This window comes from Falco biarmicus, chromosome 1 (genome assembly GCF_023638135.1).
Source record: "Falco biarmicus isolate bFalBia1 chromosome 1, bFalBia1.pri, whole genome shotgun sequence".
NCBI classification, from domain to species: domain Eukaryota; kingdom Metazoa; phylum Chordata; class Aves; order Falconiformes; family Falconidae; genus Falco; species Falco biarmicus.
Genome location: NC_079288.1, coordinates 24,616,607 through 24,642,453, shown reverse-complemented (window position 1 = coordinate 24,642,453; position 25,847 = coordinate 24,616,607). Strand labels below are relative to the sequence as shown.

Sequence of the window (25,847 nt, the reverse complement as noted above, 5' to 3'; positions counted from 1 at the left end):
CTCAGTGACATTAGAGTTAGGAAAGCCAAACCAGGTCATAACAACTTGAGGCGGAATGGAAACCAGCACAAAACTGTCTCTGCGAGGCAGCTGATTTTCTCTGTCCAGGCAGTGCTGTTAATGTATTCTCGCACAGTTTCAGCTTTAACTCTTCTGGATTGACAACAGAATGGAATTACACTTCCAAATCTCTCTCTTTCAACTTGTCATAAGATTTTTTAATCCAACAAGAAGCACTTCCTTGGCAGAGCTGCAATTGTTATATTTTTCCAGCTTTTCTGATTTAGGGATTTTAATCTTTTTAGCCATGAATTGACTTCTCTGTACTAGCACTCACAGAAAAAAAAATCAGCTATTGCTCGCCATGCAAGCTGCCAAGTTCCTGGGACCAGATGGAATGGATCCTAGGTTCTTAAAGGAGATCATTGACAATCAGAGAGAATACACCAAACAGAAGCGAAGTTTCAAGAAGGCTGGACAAGGACTGATCGCGACACTGAAAAATTACAAAACTCTAAACAAGGGAAAAGAAACACTATCTACTCATCTCTAACATCTGTATCACATAGAACACTGGAAGCTACAAATACTGCATGAATAAAGCTACGGAGTAAAGCGTTCACCTCCCCGGCTCCCCACGCTGCCCTCTTCCAACACGGAGGCCGACCCTACCCGCGTGTGCCAGCTCAAGCCGGTCATAATTCATTTGCAAAAGAGCATAGCAAAAATGGAAAAATCAGCTACAGGGGAAAGCAAAAGGAGACATTTTAAAACATTGCTGAGACCTACAGATCAGATATTTGCCTTGAAGCGTGACTTTCACAAGGTATGTTTGAGCTGCCATCAAAGTCATGCAGTGATGCCAGCTGAAAAGGGTGGGGAAAAAAGACCAGCTACAGAGCGTTTGCAATATTCCTATCATCATCACTGAGTCATAGGTAGCATTTGCACACAGGCAGATCTTAATTCATCTCCTTTAAACTCCTCTGTCTTCTTTCACAGTTTATATTTGGATGCTCAAGAAAGGAACTATTTGGTTACTGAACTCGAGCTTATGATACAGTCAGTGAAATTCTACCCCATCTTTTAAGCAGATTAAGATCTACATGGACCTTTGAGCCTGCTGTGTTACTGTGTTAGCTTTCACAGCTCTTTCCCAAAGGAATAAAATTACTCCATTTAATTAGACTCAAACTCTCCTCATCTGCCCCAGAAGTTTCTTGTCACCTCACCCAATTGTAAACATTATTTAGGATTAAAGGTTTGTACTGATTTTTATACCGGGGTGCTAAAGAGCTCTGCAATGCAATAATTCACCCATCTTGAAACTTTTCTGGGAACACTGCAACTAAAATGCTGTTTGCCCTCTCTTGGTGTAGTATCTTGCCCAACAGAAAAACGTCAAGTATCTTGTCCAAGAAATGCATTGTAATTCTCCCATAAACATGGCATAGATAATAATCCCAATAATGTGTGCATTTACAACCATTTTATGGGCAGAGAAAATGAAGCACGTAGAAGAGAAGAAAGGAGATTCTTCCTCCCAGTCCCAGAGCACTTTCAGCAGAAAATCAGGATTCCAGCTATTAATACTAAGCTGTAATCACTACACGATATGCCTTTGTTTTAAGGTAAGATCCAGAGTCAAATCCACAGCTGCTCAGCTTGGTGGGTGTCGAAGCACGCCAGTTTTATGTAACAGTCATCGTATAAGACAAGATGTTTCCGAATTAGCTGCCCAGCATCATCAGCACAGAGAACGGCTGCCTTGGGCCAGATCAAAGGCTCAGCTCATGCAGCATCCTCTTTCCAACGGTGGCCATAAATGGATGTCCAAAGGAAGAGAACAAAAATAGGCTAAGTTATATATAATACTCCTGTGTCTCTCTATTAATACACATACATCTTTCCCCCTTGCTTCCACCTCCAGTCACTTCCAGCTCACTGAGCTCCTGATGTGGTTTCTGCCTGCTCAGTGGCAATCAGTTGGTTTCCATTAATTTGTCCACTCTCAGAAGTGATACAAACTTTTTTGCATTCACAACTCCCTTTCACAACCAGCTGCACTAGTCAACATCTTCACAAAGAACCACCTACTTTGATCTCCTTCGACCTGGCTCTTACCAACCTTCCCTCGACCTCCCAAGTTCTTGTGTCGGAAGGTAATGAACGATCACCATCCTCCCCGTGTCCCACTTGATTTCACAGACCTCTGCCACATCTCCTTCAGCTATCTACCCAGCCAAAGGGTTCTAGTTCCTTTAGCTCCTCCTCACACAGAGGCAGTCCAACACCTCTGTACAGCCCTGCAGCTCTCCTCTGAGCATCCCCAGCATCTACAAGACTTTGGAGAGGGGAGGACGAGAGCTGTACAATGTGGCCACAGCATCAGGGATTTCTATTGCATCATAGCAATGTTCCCTGTTCCATTCTTAGTATATTTCTTAACATGTTAGTTAGTTAAATGGTTTCACATTGACGGTGAAACCGCGCTGATGTTTTGATGGAAGTACCCGTTATAACCCCAAGATATTGTTCTTGCATAGAAATGGAGTTAGAACCTCCCCAATTTTACTCTTGCATGGAAAACAGCTCACAGTCCATCATTTCATGTAGGGCATTAGGATTGTTCCAGGGGAGAGACAGCGCAGTCCTTAAAAGCAGCAGGCTATACATTCTTTGGCACAGGCTTGTCACTACTGTGAACCCAAGACACATGTATTTCCAGTCTGAATCCCTCCTCCAGCCCATGCTTTACTTGTGCAGCTACCCCACACTGTAATAAAATATTATTTTAACATACCCAGCACAGTTTCATACAACCAGTACCTTCAAATTTGCTAAAAGCACACATAAATATTTGATGAAGCAGACAATGCTGCTCTCACATCTGATTGCAAACAAGATTATTTTTTCTCCCAACAAATCCAATAACTTGATTATCTGATCTGGTCTGTTCCTATTCTTCTGCTTTACAATTTTCAAATATTTGCAGTTGTAAGTCTTTCAAAGCTTTAATTTGCTTAAAATGATTCACAAGTACCTTGTTAATCTTTTATCAGTTTTATTACAAACTGTAAACAAAACCCAGTTCCTAAATAATTAAAGAGCAGAACTAGCCCTCAGGCAAGTCCAGGGAAAAAAAAAATAAAAACTTTAAAAATCAGAGCAAGCCCATAGACTTTTTTTTCTTCCCATCTAGAGAACTGGTGAATCTAGCTTCAAAACAGAAAATAATTCCTGATGAACAGATTGTGTGTGACTTCCCCTCAACCAGCCTCTCTCATCTACTGTGTCCTGAATATTAATCTATCAAGTACCTACATGTTACCGGTTACAGCATTACACATACCACAGGCTTACAAGTCAAAAGCTGTGTCCTGAAACAGCCGCTCAAAAGAATTCCTCTGCATTTATGTGTGCCCAGCCACGCTTGAGTCTCCTCCTTTGCCAGCCCCAGAGCAGCCCTTCCCAGGCAGCAGCAGGTCTTACCATGGCTCATTGCCCAAGAGAAGGCAGCTGGTGAACATCTTCTGTCCTCCAGTGGCACTGAGGTACCGCAGGGTGGACCTCCCCAGGCACAGCAAATTAGCAAGACCCAAAGAGCTCCTGCCCACACTGCTCCAACCCAAAGGATGAACCAGCTCTCGGCACAGCAGTGAAAGCACACCCTGTTTGGCCAAAGCCCCCCAAACCCGTGAAGACCATCACTTTTTCAGATGTCTTCAACACTGAGGGTGTCGCTACGATTACCAGCAGTTTCACTGCATCACTGCGCGGAGGTCAGCAAGGTCCAGCCCAGTGGTGCGTGGGCACGTGCAAAATGGGAGCAGGAGCCTTGTAACGGAGGGAGCTTGGGAAGCAGAAATACACAGGGATGCTGAAACTCAGGCAAAAGACTGGTAGGGTCACCAACATCGTGGCTTTTGGACTGGCAGCGTCGCCAAGTCTGTCGCTCGATATCTACAGGCAAACTTGGCCTCTAGCTTGGAAAGAGAAAACACATGTTGTCCCTGACTTCCCGGAGATGGCTGGCCAGCGGGGACACACGGGCAAGGGCAGCGCCTTGGTTTCAAATGGGGACCCAGGCAAGAGTCCTCCTGTAGAAGACACACAAGCAGTGATGACACTGCTGAGTCTGGTCACCCATCAAAAGGATCCTGCTGCATCCACGGTCCACGTTACTGCTGCAAAACTCACCTCCAATTATTTGGATTGCAAAGTGTTATTTAATGTAATTATTACTGCTATTACAACCTCGTCTATCATCTACCAACTCTTCAGTTCAGCTGAGCTTAAGAACAGTGCTCACCAATACCGATCACTGTGCAACCATTTTAGAAATACCGATGCGTTTCCAGCTTTCTAACGTATTTTAAATTGCATTTCCTAATGTATTTAAAACTGTATTTCTTTCTTGTTGCAAAAGAAGCTACTTCTAATGAAGCTCTCCAAAGCATTGTAATCTGAAGAAAACCTAAGGAACAATGAAAGCAAGACTGTGCAAATTCTAATTACCTTTTGAAGGCTACACTGCCATGCACACAAAGATGGATTTAAATGCATTAACTAAAAAAGGGTAATGGATGCATTGCTAGCCTATTACATGCAATTCATTGTGCAAAGTTTCTTGGTTGTATGTTTTGTGCAGTGGACTGTAAAAGTTGCTAAACAGAAGAAAATACATTTGATTAAAAATTTACATCACACGAATGTAACAGGGCTTTTTTTTCTTGCTATTTTGGCTGCCACTGACTATTCCCATTAGTATGCAATTCTTAGGCTCACAAACACATGCAAAAGAACAGGACTAAAGATGGAAAAGTTTAAGCTCTAGATCCCAAACCGTATTAAAGATAAAGCTGTCCAAAAGCTGGCTCCAGCTGGAAAAAACCCACCCTCATTCCCACTTAGAGGCGGGAGGACCCTAAAGTGATACTGAGAGGCTTGAACAGTTCTACTCCAGTGATCCCCTTTGTGAGAAATGTCCAGAGGAAAACGGGTGGTGCTTGGACTTCCTAATGCCTTGGCCATGCTGGCGGCTGCGACTCCCACAGGCAGGAGCAGCTCTCGAGTTGTCCCAATATGCAGGATGCAACAACTGCCCCAGATGCACGGAAGAAAAGTCCTTTAAATCTCTACCATATTCCCAGCAAAGCCAAACAAACCTATAGACCCTTCTGACTCTTCACGTCAAAGTCTACAGGTTAGTGAAAACTACTTGAAGCAAAAAACAAACGGCAAACGTTCAATTTGCAGAACTTAAAGAAATCAGGAAGCTTTAACATCTTACTTAAAACGCCCTTATCTAAACCTACACCACAGCTCTCCCAAAAACTGGTCCAGCTACCAAGAATTGTCGGTATCGGAGAAAGATCTGTTTAAATCAAACTAAGTTAATGTTACTTAGCCCAACAATCTTCAGCATCCTCCTCCAAATGCTTAGAAATCTGAGCTAACTTTATGGGCATAAGGACCAGGTGGAGATACCACACACACAGAGATCAAGCAGCTTGCAGCCTGCACCTGTTTGCCAGTCCCATGGCCCAACCGCCACTTTTAATTAAACAACGTGGCACAAAAATAAAGAGAGGGAGCCAGAGCAGAGCAGGGACCTGCACATCGCTCATGTTGCAGGAGGTTATTCCTCGCACGAGGTGTGGCTGAACTTCACTCAATTCTGCAGCCCCAGGAGCGGAGGAAAACCAAGGGGCAGTTTCGGACACGAGCACGTGTGGCTCGTGGAGCTCAAGGGCGCTGCTGTGAGGAGCCAACCTCCCACCCCTCTGGGGCTGGCACAGCAATGGTGGTTCTTCCTCAGGGTTTCAGCCCTGCTTACTTTTCATTGGGCACACAAGGCCATGGAGACACGAGCCTACAGTGACCACTGCCACGCCAGCCAAACCCAGCCTTCGGGGCCACGAAAATAAGGGAGAAATGTTGCTCAGACCCGCTTGCCAGCCTCAAGCAAGGCACAGCAGCGGCACGGGCTGCACCCACCACCAGCAAACACCTCCTGTCCTTTGACTTCGTGTTCACAGAGATGCCAGATAAAATTATAATGCAATAACGCAAAGCCAAAATACGAAGCAAGGCAATTCTCTGTAACAGAGCTGTAATGGCAACCATGGGGTCACCCAGCAAAACCAGGCAGGGGTGAGCAGCTGGGTCCAAGTGAGCACAGGCTCCTGAAGCACAAGGGCACATTTTTAGTAACCCATATTTACAAGTAAAGAAAATTCCTACATCTGTTTTCCTGAGTTTGTTGAGTGGGCCAAATATCTGTACACAAGTATATAGAATGACAAATCTCACACATTTCCCTAAAATGCTGGAAGTCACAGTTGCAACACAATGTTAAAAAATGCAAACTTTTAATATTCATAAGAAGGAAAGGAAAAATTTCAGCAGCTAAAAGTGATAAAAATACTGAACCAGGTGTCCATGCCAAGTAATTTGGGAAGACACAACCCTTTGCTGATCATCTCCATCAATTTAAGGAGTAACATCTTCATTTCACACCTGCAGAAATCCATCTAGAAAGCAAAGAGGAATAGCAGTAGCAAAAATAAATTAGTACAATTGCCACCAGCAAACACTTCTGGAAAAAAAACAGGTGGGTTCCCATCTCCCAGGCACTAGCAAGGGTGGCTTAAGTGCTGAGAGGACCAGCCTCCCTGGAACAGGGAGTTACTCTAGGAACTGCCAGGTTAACTCTCTGCCCTTCCTCCAATGCCTCTGGGTGCAGGTCTGACCCAAAAAGTCACTGACTGAAGCCGTTATCCTCGACTCAATCAAGCCATGGGTTCAGCTTTCTGGAAGAGTTCATCATTCCAGGAAAATGAATGCTTCAGTGAGCTGAGGTCACCGGACTGATTTATCACCTTGGCGATCTGGCTCTTTTGAGCACCTGTGTTATGCAAACACCGTGCACATTTCCATATCTGGTCTAAAAAATCACGGATTCCTGAAAACGTGTTCCCTACTCCAGCACGGAGAGGAAATGGTCCTGAAATGAAAAACCTTTGTGGGGAGTGGGAGGGAGGAGGGGTTCTGCCACACAGAAGATGAATAACCGAATTCTGCCAAATTACTGTTATAAAACACAAGACAAGTCAGAGAAGAAAGAAAAAACTTTAAATTCTCTAAAAATACAGCCAAGACGTGAATCTCCAGCTGCAGAGCAGCCCTTTCAAGATGCAACTCTCGGCACTTGTCGAGAAAGATGCTTCCTGCCTCGCCCCCCCTGGAAGAGCAACACATCTAACGAAAGTCACATTTGATGGGCTACGTGCTGCTCAACACCAAGCGGCTGAATTACCAGGTGCAGACCTCATCATACTCCTAAAAAGTATTTCGAAATCAGGGCTTTGCTTTAGACCGGTTTTATCCTTTACTTTCAAAGTACAACTGGTAATAACGTAGTCTGCGAGTTTAACATTTGAAACAGGGGTTCCATTTACCTCTTTGTACTTACTCAAGGAAAATGACTGTAATTGAAATCTTTCTGCGGGAAATGAAGCCCTTCAAACATTCAGAGTGGTTGCTTGTCCTTAAGGCTTTTTATTTTAGCTGTCAAAACTGTAAACTGCCTTTCAGAGTAGTGGGAGTCTTACAAGAGAGGAAGAAATGCATGTACCCTGTACCGCGGTACTGGGTGTCTTAATCTAATTTTCCAGCTAGGAATACAGCACTTATCTCCCTTGGGCACTGCTGGGAACAGGAAAATTAAGTTTCACTTCAGCAATATCTATCAATGAACCTCAAACAAGGGACAGGGCTTTTCAAGGACAAAGCAAAACCTCTCAAGTCCTCTAACTTCATCCATAAGTTCCCTCAGATACAAGCGGCAATGCGTGAAGCCAGACAGCCCACTCACACCGCCTCTCTCCACACAGCTCCCACACTTTCTAGAATTTCATAGATTTCCAAGAGCTTGCCTTTATTTTTTCCCCCGTCTCAGATCAAACTGATTTCCTAGTGTCAGCACTATTATTCACATGAAGCTGTTGAATTTTAATTACAGTGTAAATGCACTCAGACTGAATATGGGCATTATGTAAAAATGGCTTGCACCCAAATGACCTTATATTAAATTTTTAAAAGGGTAAACGTAAAAACTTTGTGGTTTTTTTCCAGTAGGATCCCTTGAAGTTTATGTAATAGAATGTTTGCAATTAACTTCATAATAGACTCAAGATGAATTTGCGTGGATTTCCCCTTTAGTTAGTTTTATTATCGCATTACTTTAATCAGAATTAAAAATACGCTCTTGTGAAATGGTTTTACAGTGCTTGTCTAACACGACATAGAAAACCTGTTTGGATTACTTGAGCAAACTAACATACCCAAGTACATTCAGCTTATCCAACATTCATCTCATTTCCAGTTCCAACACATCTTTGGGATAAAAGGTGAACATCCAAAGACAGTTTAAGAGTGTTTCTCAGGCTTTCCGTTGCAGCCACAGATGCATGGCTACTGATTTTCTCTCCTACCAGCCACTGCACAAGCAGGCAGATGACACGTGTTGACTGGCTAAGAGATTTCAAGGAGGATGCGAGGAGTCTGAAGCTTCTAGAAGACCTGTGAGGGTTGAATCTCCTTGAAGCTCAGGCAAGTTACATCACCAAACCTTGGTTCAGGTCTCTCTGCAGAGGCTGCAGATAAACCAGATGGGATGAGCGACGTGCAAACACAATCAACAGAACAGTTTATAGCAGTAAAGCGCAGTGATGCCAAGAGAATAAAACAGGCTGACAATCTATATGTGAAGGAATATTTTACAATATATAAGCTGCCTGCAGAGTTACCTGTGACACTTATATAAATATGTATGCTTTATCACAGAGAGGTCTTCAGACATCAACATTCTCCAAAGCAAATCAAAAGGAAGAAAAAAGTATTTGTGATGGCCAGAGGCAAGGATGTCAGCTTCAGCGAAGCCAGCCAGCTAATAAAAATGTCAATGAACTTCTTTACAAGAGAATTAAGAAGGAGCGGTGCAATGTCAGTATTGTGGCACACACAGGAAAAGCAGTTCTAGTTCTGATTTAACCAAGATATTGCACTGACATGAGGGCAGAGACCCAACCTTCTCCCAACCTAAAATGACCTCCCTTAAACTGAGATTATATAACACTTCCAAATGAGGAGAGTAAACTTAAATTAATTTAGTTTTCACAGGCTGCTGCCAGAAGAGACACCGCTGTCCTTTCCACTCAACCTCAACCAGGTATTTTCAGGCACATTTTTTACAGCTGCACACTGGGGGTGAACTGGGACACACACTGATCTGCCTGAAAATGAAGCCAGCCCAAAAAAAGGAATAAACCCCATTCAGTTCCAGTTGGATCAGCTCCCGGACACATGTCACCGCGTGGCTGCACAGGCACTACCACTGACAACGTGTAGCTGGGAGTGGGAACACTCATTCCTGCAGCAGCCCACACGTATGTCAAGTGAAAATGAGAAACTGCTCTCCAAGTGAGACTTTAAATCCATTTAACAAACTGCTGTAAGAAACTCATTTGAGAATTTCAAAGGTACTTCAGCTTAGCTAATATAAACCCAATTTCTTAAAACCTTGACAACATGGAAGAGTCGCAAAAGAATTTGACCTGATTTTTTAAACCAGTGTGGTTATACTAACACAGAAGCACTTGTTCCATGGAGCGTGTACCCACAGTGTCCAGAGAACTGCACCAGTTTAATAAATCCCGTGTCAATTAACACCTAAGTCACACTAGCACAACTTTTACACACAGACAAGTCCTGAACCTAATGCAGAATAAGCACCAACTGCAGTGAGATCACTGACACAGCATCCTGTGTTTAGCAAGGGGATACATCCCTACGGCATAGCCAAGGCCAAAATCTCTGGAGTGCCTTTCACTAGGGAAACCCCATCTTCATGGAAAGGACTAGCCCTCTCTTATCACACCTAAAATTCAATAAAACACCAGGCATACACTTCAGTTTTTGTTTTCGTGGCCGGGGGCATTATGGATTTGGGTTTTTTTCCCGCCCAACAGATGAACCTTGGCAACTTCCCTGGTGCATCAGGAGAAAATCTTGTAAGGCACCAGTAACTTTAAGAAGAATACAGATTAAATGGGTTTCCTGGATTTCATCCACGTTCAAATTTCCCAGGTTGTACATCTCAAAAATATCTGTCTCTGACAAAACTGGTATGACAGGTTATGTAACACACGGAGAATCACCCGGTGACAGAAAAGTAGGAACATTATCTGCTTTGTGCAGGGACTCCAGGGCTTTCTGGTTGAACTGCAAGAGGTCTCAGGAAAAAAAATAAAAAAACAAGACATTTAATCACAAAATATAAATGGGGCGGGGGGGGGGGGGGGGGGGGGGGGAGGAAGTCCCCTGGTATTTTAAATAGCCAGCCTCACTCACTGGCAAATAACTACTGATTTCATTAGACTTTTATTTCCAGGAACAGTTTCTAATGCTAAATATGCAAGTCTATTTGTTTTGATATAGATGTTTATAGGTCTGATATGACTTTAAAGAACATAGAATTATTGCAGAGAAACATCAAGGAGATAAAATATAACTGCCTAATAAAATGGATTTTGCAGTCAAATTGCCTCTGTAAGACTGCCCAAAACAAATGAAAACTGAATAGTTAAATCTGTGACTTTGTTAAATATGCTATTTGCAGCCTGGGATAAATGATAGGAAAATCTTGTTAAATGAAATATATATGCTTTCACTGTGTGCAGCATAACTTAAGGCACAAAGACAAGAAATAAATCAATGTCTCACTATTTGCCAGAATAGAAAATTTCAAGCTAATAGTACACGCATGTGTTTTCCCCCTGTTTTAAGAATAGCAAGTAGTTAGCTGCTCAGGGATGTTTAGGTGATAGTTATTTAGTTTACGTTATACTCACAGATAGTGAGGTATCCTAGTATTTTCCCCAAAAAAGTTGTCCGGCTCTTTTCCTTATTTTCCTGGATTAAAGAAAACAGCAAAGCTACATCCAAATACTCTGACAGGGTCTCAGTGTTATGGGCAACAAACTCAGTCTTTAACCTGGGGCATGAAACCCTCCGGGGAGATATTCAGTGAAAATGCATCACTGGCAAGCAGGTCCCCACTGAAATCTTGGTCCATCCTCTCCCCATCTCTGTCCCTCTGTCTCCCCCAGGCATCTGAGTACCAAGGGACAGGCAAGATAAAGTGGCAGCTGAGTGTAAAAGGAGAAGCCAACAAAAAGCACTGTGTTCTGGGCAACACAAAATGCAGAAAGTGCCACAGTACACCCCCCAGCAAACAGCCTCAGAATACATTTCACTACTTTTTGATCAATAGAACTTCTTTCTTCTAGTAATAATTAAGGACAATTAAATACTTTGTTACTAAAGGAGAAGAAAAGAACTGACTTCCCTGCAGAAGCAGGTCATCTCTCTTAACTACAGAACAAGAAACATTCCTTCCTTTCAAGCTCCACAGGAGAAAAACAAATACATCTCTATCACTGTTGTTGTTTTGGGGTGTTGGTTTTTTTTTTTTTGTCACTGACACACCACCACAGGAATCAGATCTCAGCTCTTCTCTTCCCTTCCATGTGCACCATGCTGAAGTGGCAGCTGTCACATTTCAAGCCCATACCCAGCGCTGCACCAGCCTTCGGTACAGCGTTATCTATCAAGCCACAGGAAAACAAACTCACCAGCGAAACTTCCCAGCGGCATTTGCCCTGCTGGTGGCCGGAGCGCCTGTCAAGAGCAGGGGGCTGCAGGCAACCACGCAGCGATCCCTTGAGCAAGGCTGCAGGAGAAAATGTAAGGACTTACCTTCTCCGCATACTTGAACTTGACGTAGAACCAACTCGACTTGATCATTGTCTCACCCCCTGCCCTCGTTAAAAAACAAAAAAGCAACCCAAGCCTATCCTGCTGATGAAAAGCAGCGTCCAGGCACTCTTTCCTTCAGAGCCAGCAGTTTTCCAGGGGGAGCACGGTATTTAGGGGAAGCAAAGGGTGGCAGAAGCAAACAATAAAAAAAATGACAGAAAGAAAAAAATTATGCTTTCCTTCCGCAGTTCCAGTTTGTCCCCTCCTGCCCTCCCAATGCTGAGTGCGATCTCGCTTGCTGCAACAGAGCTCGCAGAATGCCTTAGCTCCGCGTTTCGCTGTCAGCTTGGCTGCCTGACAAGAGAATTCCTCAAATGGACTTCAGCTGCATTCATCACAAATGGCACATGTCAGTAAAGCCAGGAGGCTGGCTCCAGTGCTGGCAGCCTCCCAGGACCATGACCTCCCCCAGTGGGATGAATAATGAATTCCAGCACTTCCCTCCAGACACAGATTAACACCTGGCTAAACATTATTCTGACAATGAACTTCCCCATTCAGAGAACCCTACACCACCGCGTTAACCCCTCACTCTCCCACCAAGCAGGGTGGCGATGCTTTGGAGGCTGTCCCACATTGCCCTCCCCCATCTAAAGAAAGATTACAGAACTATATATAGTTTAGAAACAATAAAGCCTCTTAAGCATAACGCAAATATCTCCTTTCAGTTCTGCAGCTTCAGTAACGCTACCATGTAACCAGAGCAAGTAATCAGGAGTCAGGCTCTTTCCTGCTCCCTCCCTTTCTCAGCCCTCCCCTCCACATACCCACTTGTCAAGCTCTGATACTGTCAGGCTGATGTTTTATAGTATCTGTGAAGACCCTTTAAAAAAAAAAAAAAACCAAGGGGAAAAAAACCCACAACAAAATACCCACCACTATCAATATGAAACTAACGCATTAAAAAAATCCATGGAAGACACCTATCGGATTATTTGTTCCTCTGTCTGTTCAGAAACACTGCCCAGTTCCCTGTCTCTGGTGTAATGAGACACATTGAGTTGGTTGCAGCTCGCTGCAAATCTCCCAGCTCCAAGCACGCCACAGAGCAGTGAGTATCAAGTTGCAAACCACAGGATGAGTATAATCAACCTACTGTATTTCCGCTGGATGCAGAAAGTGCTGTACTGGAGCAGAGCGATCTGGCCCAGCATCCTACACCCAAACACTTTGAGATGCACAAGGAAACAATGCAAGAAATCTCAAGACCAAAGATGTGCATAACACATCTGATAACAGATACGGATCTGAATTTGTCAGGTAGGTAGTTGAACCTTTATGTTTCCAAGAGACACTGAATGAGGTTCAGAATTTCACTACACGCAGAAGGAGAAAGTCGCCTCATTTTGTTGTTTTTAAACAGCTTTCTGGTAATCTAAGTGGAGCCTCACAGTATCTTATCCTGCAAAAAAAGAGAATAATTTGCTTATCATCTTGCTTATTATCAGTTACGATTTTACAGATTTTTCTTGCCTCCCTCATGTATCACACCTTTTGGGGACTAGAAGCTCCCAGTCTATTATATTTCTCCTCATAAGGAAGCGGTGCGTGTCTCTGCAGATCCTTTTCATCACTCTCTGTACCTTTTCTAGGTCCAGGTACCTTTTTCATAGGCAGAGTGAGATGGAATAAATACATGTACCACTGACTTACCACCTCCTACTCTATCTACACACAGAGACAGATACTGGGTGAGACAGACCCTGAAACCTAGTTTGTCAGGATTACTCACCTGAGAGGTACTGTCAGTACTGATAGTGGTGTCAGTGCATCACATGAAGGCTGTACCTTGCAGAGCCTGGCTACCTGTTCACTTGCCAACAGAGTTTTTTGGAATTTTTCATAAACTAAGACTCATACAAAGGATCTAAATGCCAATACCGACCGATAACAGTCCCCCCATTTAATTGACTGTGAGTCTCTAACCCTCCCATGTGGCTCTGCCCTAGTCCATACCATGCTGCAGCACCAGAGGAGGTTGCTCAGCACCACTCTGCAGTTCAGCCCCTGCCTGTCCATGCTCTGCCAAGGCCACCAAGGCCCTTCTAACCCCCTCCATGCCACCCGCTGAGCCGTTCAACCACTGTCATCCACAGCCCTAGCTGTCAGAAATGACTTTCCACTGATGCCACAGAGAAGTAATCCCACTCTCCCTTCAATTCTGTGTTTCTGTGGGTGAACTAACCTATGTAAAAAAGGTGGTAAAATGCCCCGGCCTTTTTCAGGTCTGTGGAAACATCAAAAATTGTGTCTTGCTAAGACAACAGTAAATGAGAAGGTCTCCCACAGGGAACACACATCCAAAGAAAATTAAACCCCTGATTTTTATTAGCACCTTCTATTTCCTGCGTCTAAAAAGCTGGGTTTTGAAGTAGCAAATGCCTAAATAGGACAGATGCAGCTGTACACTTGAATGAGATAGGTCAGTGCAAAAGCCTCGCTTCCTTCCTAGCTGCCGCTCTGCCAAGGGCTCTGCTGGTACTCCAGTCCCTGCAGCAGGACACATTGCCTGCCAGCACTGCCCAGGATTTACTGCAGACATCAAATGTGAACCACACGGACACCACGCTCTCTTGTACCCAATTATAGGAAGTTTGCTCACTGCATTGACCCAGGAGTCCCCAAGGGGACCTTGGGGCAATATCACAGGGCGCAGCCACTGAAGAAGCAAGCTCTGACACTGCGTACCAAGCACAAACAGCTGTGGCTCAAAGCAATTACCAGGCCCTGGATGTTTTCCACTGGTTCATTAGCATCTGGCAGGACCTAAAGTTCCAGGGTCACAAAACACAGAGCTATTATTTTATCTCAGGAAAATGCACAATGACATCCCTCGAGAGCTGTCCTTCTGTAATCAAAGGACAAGTGCAGCGCAGGGAATGGAGATGCAGAATTTCCAGCCATTACACCCCCCAGCCAGGCAGGGAAGAGCCAACCGCTCACTGTTGAGCTCCCCAACATTAGCATCCACAAACAGACCCTAACCAGCACCAGCAGAACCCAGTTACTTCTTATAATACCAATAGCTGTTTAGGTTTGCACATGTACATGAAGTACACAACAACTTAAGTTTTCAACACTGCATTCACCTTTGCAGTTGAGCAAAATACACCATTTACTTCGTAATCGACAGTGCCAGTGCTTTGTCTGAAACATGAGTCCCTTATTTTATAGAGTTATTGTCTATATGGTGCATCACACCACAGCTTCACTCCTGTTTGCCAATTCATTCTCACTTGTTATGGACACACTGCCAGGCAAACAATACCTCGGACAGGAATTAATCCCAAAACGTGCTGCAGCACCAACCTCCAGAACTCTGTTACCCCACACTTTCTCTTCCAAATACCCATCAATAACATGAAATAATGTACTATACAGATTCTAAGTCTGTACAGCCAAAATCCAGACTTGATTTTATACACCCACACAAAGGGTACCGTGTTTTGATAGAATATTTGCCATTCTCCCAGAACAACCATCTCTTGATTTATTCAGCAGGTTTTGTCATACTCTAACATACCGTTTCAAATGTGAGACAGTGTACAAAGGAACTGAAAAAACCACCCTTTTAACAGACCATTTGTTCTCAGCCTTTTGATACACCCTAATGTATATTTAGGTATCGATCCACGTTCATTTCAATTACGCCCCGTGACAAAGCTAATCATACACTAATGCAAGCCAACTAAACAGCAAGTAGCACCGATTTGTTTTTTAAGTCACCTAAAAGCAGAGTATCCCTCCTCCTTGTCTTTTTGACTCCAGGTTTGTTGTCAAGTCCGACTAACATTTTCTTGGTGCTACGTGGGAGGGAGGGAAGGAGCGCACAGGGAACTATTTCACCTTATCCGTGGCACAGCCTAAACGCCCCAAAGAACCCACTTGCAAGGGCTCACGGTGGAGGCAAGCGACGCCGATTCTGGAGTAAGCTGAAGAGCACTGACGCTTATGCCAAGCGAAACGAACCTCCGCATGTATATCTATGTGTGCAGGGAGGCTAAAGCAAGATGATGTATTTGCAGCAGGGACTACATGCAAGATGAATTACATCCGTTCCTATCTCCTTGGCACTATGAGAGCAGAAAATCATCTCACTCCCTATTACCATAATAGCTTTCACACTTCCCAACCAGCAGAGTGAAATGTGGGGATGTTCAAGAAAATAGGACATAAACAACAAGCACCCAGTTTAGATAAATAGGAAGGTCCCATCTCCAGAAAATATTTACAGCAATTTTTATAATTAGCCTGTGGCAAAAATAAGCGATTTGGAATAAGTATAAATAAAACGGATTTTGAAATGTGTTTCACAGTTAAGAACGGCTCCTAATATACCAGCCAAAGCAGTGATCCTTGGAAGATTATCTGAAGCCGAGAGCAAAGCCTGTGGGATCTGCAAGCCGACTAAAAGAGAAAGTTTTTTCCCCCAAGTTCAGAGAACTGCAGAGTAATATGGATTAGTTTAAATGAAGTGCAAGTGCTGAAGCTCCATCTGCCTGCCTTCCAACATACCCGGCACTTCCCAAGCTTTAAAGCAGCAAATACCAGACTCACTTCAAAGTGCCCATATTCTGTAGGAGCGTTTCTGTTTTAGAAGTAACCCAGAATTACACCAGCTCTGTCTTCAAACTCCTTTACCCCCTAGAAGGCTTCCCAGGGCACGGGCAGTGAGGAAAAGGGTCAGAATGACCAAACCCAAAGAAATCAATGGCTACGTCAGAACCAACACGATGAGCTAGCAAGACATCCGCAGCCTCGTGAGGCCCCCGTTACTGGACATTTCTGATTCACATGAAGCCCAACAGGGAACTATCATCTTTCAGGCTAATAGAAAGCACTGTGGGATTTGCTGTCTTGTTATTAACATGATAACAATCCCATCTTGTACCTCATAACCCTGCTCTCCCATCAACACCATCTGCTCTTTCATCTTGAGTGCTGCCGAAAAATCTCATCATAAACATGCTGCTGTCAATTCGTACTTCTGTGCACATTTTAAAAAGAAACTCTCTAGGTCACTGGTTTGAACCCAATGTGGGCTGCCACTATCCGAGAGCTCTTATGCATTAATATCCACTTAGAGCAGGCAAGAATGAGCTGGATCCACTGTCTGCTGTATCCGAGTTCCCAGGACCGGCACATTTCAGGCACACAAGATGTAGGACAAAGTGGTCCAGGAGACCAATGCCAGCCCGATGGCCCTGCAGGCAGAGCTGTGCTTCATGGACAGGTTTTTTTGCAACGACTGAGAGATGCAAGTAGCGTTTCTGCTGTCTGCTGTAAGACCCGAGGGACCTGTTTTTCCCTGGGACCAGGATAAAACCTAAGAAGTCAGGCTACCTGATTCAAAGAGAAAAGAGCACAGATTAACCTGAGAAAAGCAGTTTGAGGAACTGTATCTCCCCCAGCCAAGTGCCGATTTGTGACGAGTTACAGTGAGTGATAGCCCAGCTTGGGCATGCGCTCAGCTTTCTAGGTGAAATTATGGCCAGGAGGCACAACCGCAGAAGCCTGAAAGATTCAAAGACACCTCAATACAGTCCACAGAGGACAAGAAACAGACATTTGCTAGTAGTTTACAATCTGCAAGAGACAGACTGAGACAGAAGAAGGACAGCCCATAAGCCTGGCGCACGAGAGCTAGGCGCACGATGGCTCACAATATGTTACTTCTGCCACTTTGAGTTATATCAGGTTACAATAAGGAAAGCTACTGACGTTATATGATATATATGTAACTGTGCCAAGCAAAGGGGGGCAAAGGTTGCTTAAAATGTCTTTTTAAAATGTGAGAAAGAAGGTGCAGTGCTATAATCTGTAATTAAAAAAAAAAAAAAAAAACAACCACCAAAACCAAACAATAATTGCCATCTGGACAAAATGGCTTATGATATTAAAAGATCAAATGATGCTTTTGTAATCCTAACACAATGCTTCTCCGTTTTGTTCCCTGGCTTTCCAGTTTCTAAAGCTACAGCAGTAGTTGGCAAGGGTTTTATTACCTGGAGAAAAGTTCGCTTCTGAGAACGCACCAGTACTCAAAAGTCTTTGAAATGACACAATTCTCAAATGCAGAAAGCAGTGATTTCTGTGACACTCCATCACTTCATCCTAGTGGAATACACCTTTGCAATACATTATAGACCTGTCTGTATATATCTCCCTCAATTATACATGGAAGAGGAATGAGGGAGCAATATAACCACAGGGAAAAAAAAGTAAAGCAGTGCCTGAAAAAAATACAACCTTTATGTGCGACGTACACATATGCATTTAAGCACTAACACAAGTTCCCTTTGAACATAAAAAGGGTTTAAATGGCAGGGTATTAATGCCCACAGTTAAATCAAGTCCTGCGCAGAAAAACGCTTTACTCTAAAAATCCATACCAGCATAGATAAGCCTGCAGCGCCAACAGCTCCTGCATTCAGCGATGGTACGGGGTAATTCACACCTCAGCAGTAAGTGCTGTAACCTACTTAACACTTAGCCAGGCACAAGGCTATGTACAGGGACAGCGATCAAGGACTAAGGAAGGAGTAACTGCAAAGCCCCGTCCCCCCTTAGCCGTGAGGTCCGTGTGGCCGTGGCCAGCAACACCGCACACTGGCGGGTCAGGGAGCTCAGCCGCAGCAGCCCCCAGGCAGCTCACCCACACTGGCATCGCGAGCAGAACCACCTCAAACCTAACGCCATCCCTCCCGTGGGTTTTGCATGATGCAAAATTCTCCGTGTGTCACATAGAACGAGTACCGCAGCACAGGAAGGCAGAGCCAAGACCTCCCCAAACGTGGGGTTACCAGTCCCAGCTCCCCTTCCCCCAACAGAAAACACCCTGAAAGGTCCTGAGTTCTCTGACCGCCAGGAGGTCTAGGGTGTTCCTAACCCACTTTTCTGGGCAGCTCCCAGGACACTGGGTGCTACCCGAAGGTCCCCATACACCACGCTGCTCTGAGCAGGATGCTTTGTACTCACCAAGCAGAAAAAAAACGCCCCAACGGACCCAGACTGGAGACCACAGCCCACAAGCGCGCGCGTGTTTATGCATGTGCACGTATACATAACAAAAAAACCACCAGTCAATTCGAACTTGCGTTGCCATTTGATTTTTAAAGTAATTCTAATTCTTCTGAAGTTTCCCTTTAAAAATGAGATTGTGTTATTTAATATTCATTGACTTCTAGTTTGCTTCCCACACACAACACATTATTTACTCTACAGTGGCTCGGTGCATCAATTATGGTAATAGTTTGTGAATAACATTTGCATTATGGGAAAATGAGCCTGGTTATTCAGCACTAGCCGAACCATCCCTCTGGAAAATTGTCACAAACATACGTATCATATGCCTCCACTTAAACAGACCTGTAATTACACTAGTTTATTAAGAAGAGCCAGCTTTTCCCCCTCTCCTCTTTTTTCTTTCCCTAAATCCTCTTCCTGAGAGCAGACTTGCATCTGCATAACCCTTTCCCTGACGCAGACAGCCAAAGGTAAAGTCTAAGGACTACTGTTACCACGGTCTCACAGCAGGGCTTACTTTATACTGAGATGTTAGGGGTGTAATGCATCTCCCACATCATTTTAATGCAGAAAGTGCAGCTCAGTAATTGTGGCATTTGATTAATGCTCCGTTTCAGTCCCTTCAGCTAAATTCCAGGCTCAGTCCAAGTCCTGTAAATTCTCATTAACATCTGTATTATATCAGCACCTGGAGTTTTTCTTCCGTGAGCAGGACTGCACAATGCTAGGCACTGAACACTGAGAGCAACACAGCACTTACTCTAACCAGAGTAACTGTACTGTTACTAAAATTACCCTGGATCTTAGTGAGTTTAAAGTAGCAAATAAGGCATCGTGCTTTCTCAATGCTTATGAATGCCTGCCTAAGACCTTCTCAAATTTTCAGCTTTGTGCACTGAGGAGCTGTAGTACCAGAACTCATGGCGTTTCTTATACTCAGACTGTAAAATTTTTGCAAATAAGCACTTTCGTTAGTGTATACCGGTTACTGGCTTGCTTTTAGTGTCTGCCGTAAGCTCAGTTATATTTGGAGAAGTTAATCGAGGCTTAAACTTTTCTTAGACCACTGGGGATTTCCACAGAGCTGCTGTCATCACACATCAGGAATGCACAAAACTGCCCCTTTGCCACGCAGCCAGAGCAATGCCAACACGGGTACTTGGCTCCTATAGCCTGGAACACAGACAAATGAAGCTGTTGATGGCGTCACATCTCCACAGGCAATTTCACAATCACAACTAAACTTTCCCAGGCAGAGTACATAATAAAGAGCCTTAAAACAAGTAAACTGAAACTGGAAATAGAGTGGTACAGACAGTGTAGCACAACAGTACCTGAGATTACGCACCGTGCACCACACTGACTGCAGCCGGCCACGCCGTGTGCCAGAAGCTCCTCTCCAGGCTACTGTGCAGAGTGTGGTCCAGGCCAGGAACGAGATAAGAGCTGTTATTATTTAATGGCTCTTTCACCTCATGACTTGGTGATCTCAGGCCAACTCCAAAGTTTCCAGCCAAGAAACCATCCTAACGAGCCACCTCAAAAAGCGGTCGAGGATTACACAGGGTTGACACTGAACATGCTGCATCCTTGTTATTCAGCCAGATGTGGAAAAAAAATAACAACGTTGGACAAGTTTTAGTTTGCTCTACCTACCTCTGTAACACCTTCCACACAGGTTCCCAACATATGGCAGGTACCAGGTATCGGTGTATACAATAACAAATCGCCTTTACATTAAGCCCAGCATACGGTGTGATTTTTTTATCTCTAGTGACAAAATTGGAACTTGCCTTTATTACCTGTATCAGCACACTGTGTGTGCATTTGAAGCTGCTCACATGCTCACGCTCCCAGCTACGGTATGGAAACGTCCACATTGAACGGCTCAGCAGTCCCAACACAGGGCAAACAGCGAGCACCGTACAGTGCACTGCACACACGGGCTGGGAAAGCAGCTCAGCCCAAAGCCCGGCCTGATGTGTACATGGGCCAAGCTGAGCAAGGACATCCAGCCATTTCATCACATCAGCACCTCCTTGGCAGTTTCTCTGTTTCTTTGGACGTGCTGTAAAGTTTAAACCAAGCTGGGAAGTAAACACAGGCAAGTAACTCTGCTAGTTCTTAGGCAGCGATGCCAGTGATCGGACTGCCACGCTCCCAGCTTAAGGCACTTGAATGCACAGCATTCAGTCTTGGGCTCTGTACAGCCCTGCTGTATGTCGTACTCACCACAGAAGCTGCCTGTGACTACGACACGTTGTGTCATGTCCAGCAAGGGCTGGCTATCATGTTGAACTTCAAGGTAGAGATGCTAGCGACTGGATGCGCAGAGATTTCCAAGACAGAAAAGAGACAGTCTTATCATGAACTGGGTGTAACTTCCCACTTCAATTCAACAACAGCCAGGACACTAAAAACATCAGAAAATTGCACTAAAAGAGTCTGCCTGCATCCCAGTGGCAGCGTGTATTTTGAAATGTCACCTCCATTACACCATTTACCTTTCCAAGACAGGTGCGGATGGAGATATAAAACAGAAATTAGTTATTCTTGTGATATACTTGAAATTTAAGAATTAACTTGTATCAAAGCTCTTGATCTAACAAAGTACCATTAAAGAACCCACAACAACAAAGCCCAAGAGCTTGCCCCATCCAACCTAGGCAATGTTACGCTCACCACAGCAACGTCAAATCAAACCAAACCTGTTCCCTCTACTTCAGGCAACTAAACAGCACAGCATTACGTTTGCCACCAGACTCAAAAGCACTACTTTTTGTCCTGTCTCAGCAGAAAAGGTGTGCTTGTTTTACCAGCGAAGAGAACGGGTTGGCAGCTCTTGACAAGTCTGAATCAAAGTGTTTGCAAAGAGAATGGCAAAGGTCAGGCTGATGCTGAGAGCTGGCACTGCAGTGATGTGCCACAAGCTCCCATCTCTGCTGGAAAAACACTCGGCTCTGTATCTGACACACTCTCCCCCTTGCTACAGATTTATCTTCCTGATCCTAAGAGAAGGAAGATAAAAATAGGCATGTAAAAAGGATGAAGAAAAGAAAGGGAAACTCTGCAGAATAGTCCCCTCCCTCATTTTAATTATTGATGCAGACAGCCTAAGCAATCTGTAAGCCATATACATAATGTATTTACTTGAAAATCCCAGCAAATCCACATAGTATTACAGAACAAACTACAAGCTGATCTGGGAGCACTGTCTTAAGAACTGGGTAAGCTGTCTCCATGTACTCAAAAATCTGTTTGACAAACGGAAAGATTAGATTAATGTTAATAATCCTAACGTGCTCAGAGGCACTCTTTCTACCCTAGCAACGTAGTTTGGGTGTCCGGGGTCTTGTTTTGCATCCACACCAGATACTTTTTTCAGCACAGACCTGCTTGTTTAGAATGACAAAAAACAAGACTGGCTCACGTTCTTCAAGGCCCCCGGTTTGATTATACACACCATCAGTAACGTTTAGGGATCAGCCAGAAAGCAGCAGATGTTTTACACAGCAAAAGACCATGTTTGAAAAAAATAATAAATAAATCACTCCTTGAAACAGCTGCTCTTAGGTTTGGGGCTAAGGAGGGTGGGTGGGGGAAAAAGGGAAATAAGAGCAAAGAATCAGACTTCAGGGAAAAGTGCTGTGTCCTGCTCAGCTCTACCTGCCATTGACTGGAACCAGCTGGCCATGAAACACATTCATTAAAAATAATGTTCCTTAGAACTTAGAGCTTAACAGACAGTGTAAGCAGCAGCAGGCAGCACAGTTTACTTCAGGGTGAAAATGCAAAATCTGTGGCTCACTGAGCCACTCACTGTGTTTCAATTTCAGAGTTTTATCTCGCTCCGTAAGAACCTACGGAGAGCCAAGGCTTTCCACATCTACACTGCAGAGCACTAAATGAGCTTGTGTGCTACGGCAGCGAGCAGAGAAGGGCATGGGGACCAACACTGTCACCCCGCAGCATCCTGGACGTGATGTGGTGAGTCCCAAGGCACAGGCTGAGCTTTTGCTCCTGCACCCGCAGGTCCCGGCGAGCGTGGCTGGACTGGGCGCCCTACCTCTGCAACGCCCAGATGGCTGCGAGTCCTCTGCTGCAGGGCATAGCCTGTTTGCAATTTTCTTCTCAACCACCAGTATGAAAACACAAACCTTCAGACAAACGGATCCTTCACTTCCTCCTAGCTGCTCTTAGTGGTTTCTTTAATCTTTTAAGCTTCTGGGTCTAATCCAGCAGCTGCCATCAAAAGTACTTATACAACTGCAGGGGAGGGAGGAGGGAAAGAATGGGATATACCAAATCATGAAACACATTTTCTGAGCCTCTTTGTTCTTACAAACACACACGTGCAAGTGCATTTGGAAGATACTTGTTCACAGACCAGACACATTATGTACATACTACCTGTGATGTCCTATACTGCCTTCTCTATAATAATATGGTTTAGAGATATACTACCAAATGAGGAAGATGACACATCTAAGATGGTATACTGCAGCACATGCATGGACAATAAAGTGCTGTATCTCTACAGTAAGTAGCTCACGCATGAACACTATATAAGCAGACTGTTCCCAAGATGGTAATTCCTGAAAATATTTAGTGTTTTTCTTCAAGGACTCCTAGAGTCAGCAAGCATACAAGAACGCTTGTTCTCACTTCAACAACGGAAAGCATGTTTCAGCTCTCCCAGCAGAGAAGTTTAAAAAACAGTTTGAAAGCATAGTTAAAGTTCAAAACCCATGAACAAAAAGAACCAAAAATTGTTAGGATTTCATTATTTTTATTAAAAAAAAAAAAAAAGAAAAATGAAAAAAAAGCGCCCAGACCCCCCAAAAACAGAGGGACTCCTGTAATTTTTGCAATTTCTGTGTGATGCCAACAGCTGTGTATTTGCAAAAACATATGTTTAAAGGGGCTGGAGGGGCAGAGAGGCACTGGGTGGACAAATCCTCTGCCCTGCCAAGGGTAGTGCTTTTGCTCATGGTATTCTCAGGACACATCATACGCAAACACCCCATTTATGCTGTGAAGTAAATTTGCTGCTGTATCCTTCTCTTCAAGTACAATCTCTTATCCCAGCATACCGATATCTACATTAAGTTTCTAAAAATAGCACATCCTTCTTACATAAACATGATATAAAGGAATTAGGTGACAGCTGACTAAAAGAATCCCTTTAAAGGCAAAATTTGCTGTGCACCAAAAGCAATCAATGCTTATAAGCAGTGAAGTCTCTTCATATTAATTGAAGAAGACAGAAGAAAGCTTCTAGATAAAGTCCCAGTTTGCCTGGAAAGGAAACCCATTTCCTCACCACACTGACTCAATTACTCCTATTCCCACTTATTTGTAAGATAATGCAGTTTCTCCAATGGATTTCTATTCCAGGGGAAGATCTGCTAAAAGCACCCTTCCAGGGACAAGTCCCACAGGAGCTCCACATTGTGATGAAGGATTTTGCCATTTGAAACCAGAGGTACCATTCAGGCTTTAAAATATATCTTAAAAAAAACTCACCCTGAGTTTTCTTGAAGGAAAAGCTTCTAGAGTTTCCAGAGTGCCTAGTCTTTTTAAATTACGTGACAGCTGTCCAAATACAAACCAGAGCAGTATTAACTTCCTGCGTCTGCAGGCATTTTGAATAATTCTTCAGTGTCTCATGGCTTATCCCTCCTAGCAACAGGATGAAGTTCACCAGAACCAAACCGGTAATGCACAAAAAAGTTAATACGCAAATGAATCAGTGGGGAAGAAAAAAAATTTTTTTTTTTTTGCATAACCTGGCTAATCCTGAACCTGAGGAAACTGAATAATATATGAATCAATAGATTAGGATCTGTCTCTATGCCAATGCAGAATACGCTGCTGAGGTACAGGGCACAGCCCAACAGCAAACTGCCAGGAGGTCCCTGTTGTAGAACAGAAAGAGAATTAAACGATGACTCCAGAGACACACATTTGAGAAAGCCAATGCCAAACATCACTGGCACAGGTCAAAAGGGACTTTGTGCCATTTGCTGCCGATTCAAGAGGGTAAGTACAGCCCGGTGCAAACTCAGCTGTTTGGACTGTGGTCAGCAAGCCGCTGCCTGCCCCCCCGCACCGCTCTGAAATGCTGTTCTGGCTCCCAGCTGTAGCTCACAAGGCCCCATTTCACCCCACGGGTCCCCCTCCAGATGCCACCGGTGGTGTGGGGCCCCACAGGGACACGGCTGCACACACAGCTGGCAGCCAGGGATGCCCGCAGCACCCCGCAGAGGGTTAGAGCATTTTGTCCCTGGCAGCTGTTGCTGTGCAATTGAGCTCTGTATTAGAAGTCTGAGTTATGCTGAGGACGACCCAGTGTTTGTAGGTTCAAGCAATTTTCTATTGATCCCAATATCCGACTCCATGGTAAGAAGGGCTGCAGGCAGGACTTCTCCCCCCTGCTGCTGCACAACCCGCTGTGCCATGGCCGGGCAGACCCCACACCTACCCCCATGCTCCAGTTCATGTTTAACTATTCATTGAAATTTAAACACCATCGACAGAGAAGACTGAGATCACTCCTAGGGGGATATCTAGGCCACATTTCTTAGAAAAACTGGTTTGCAAGCCCCTGCAGAGAAAAATTAATTTACCTGGGTCTGTGACACACAGGCCATCGCCCCCTGCCAACACATCCTTGCAGCAGCAGAGGACAGGCAGCATCCTCTCCCCTGGTTCTGGTCTCCCAGAGAGCACCCTGCTTCATGTGACCTCCTCCACACTGTACCGTACACAAATAATAAGGTCCTAAGCAAACTGCTCCACCACCACTGAGGGCATGACCCCAAAATGCTCAGTGCTAGGGCTTGGGTATCTCTCAGTGAATGTAAGAAATAGAAACATGCTTTTCCCCATCCTCAGTAAGCCAACTGCTGGATTTGCTACTGATCCCCAGGATTTCC

General features: G+C 44.4%; 1 protein-coding gene across 6 annotated transcripts in view; it reads right to left on the bottom strand.

Annotated features, from left to right (window-relative positions):
- Positions 1-25,847, bottom strand: part of AUTS2 (activator of transcription and developmental regulator AUTS2) — a 790,836-nt gene that overhangs the window by 520,535 nt on the left and 244,454 nt on the right. Inside the window, exon 1 of one of the 6 annotated variants that reach the window (XM_056353155.1) lies at positions 11,824-12,333. The exons of the other annotated variants lie outside the window; for them this stretch is intronic. Within the exon in view, the coding sequence (XP_056209130.1) occupies positions 11,824-11,871 (48 nt within the window). The 5' untranslated portion in view covers positions 11,872-12,333. Of the gene's footprint in view, positions 1-11,823; positions 12,334-25,847 lie in introns of those variants that run through there. 6 annotated transcript variants of the gene reach the window in all.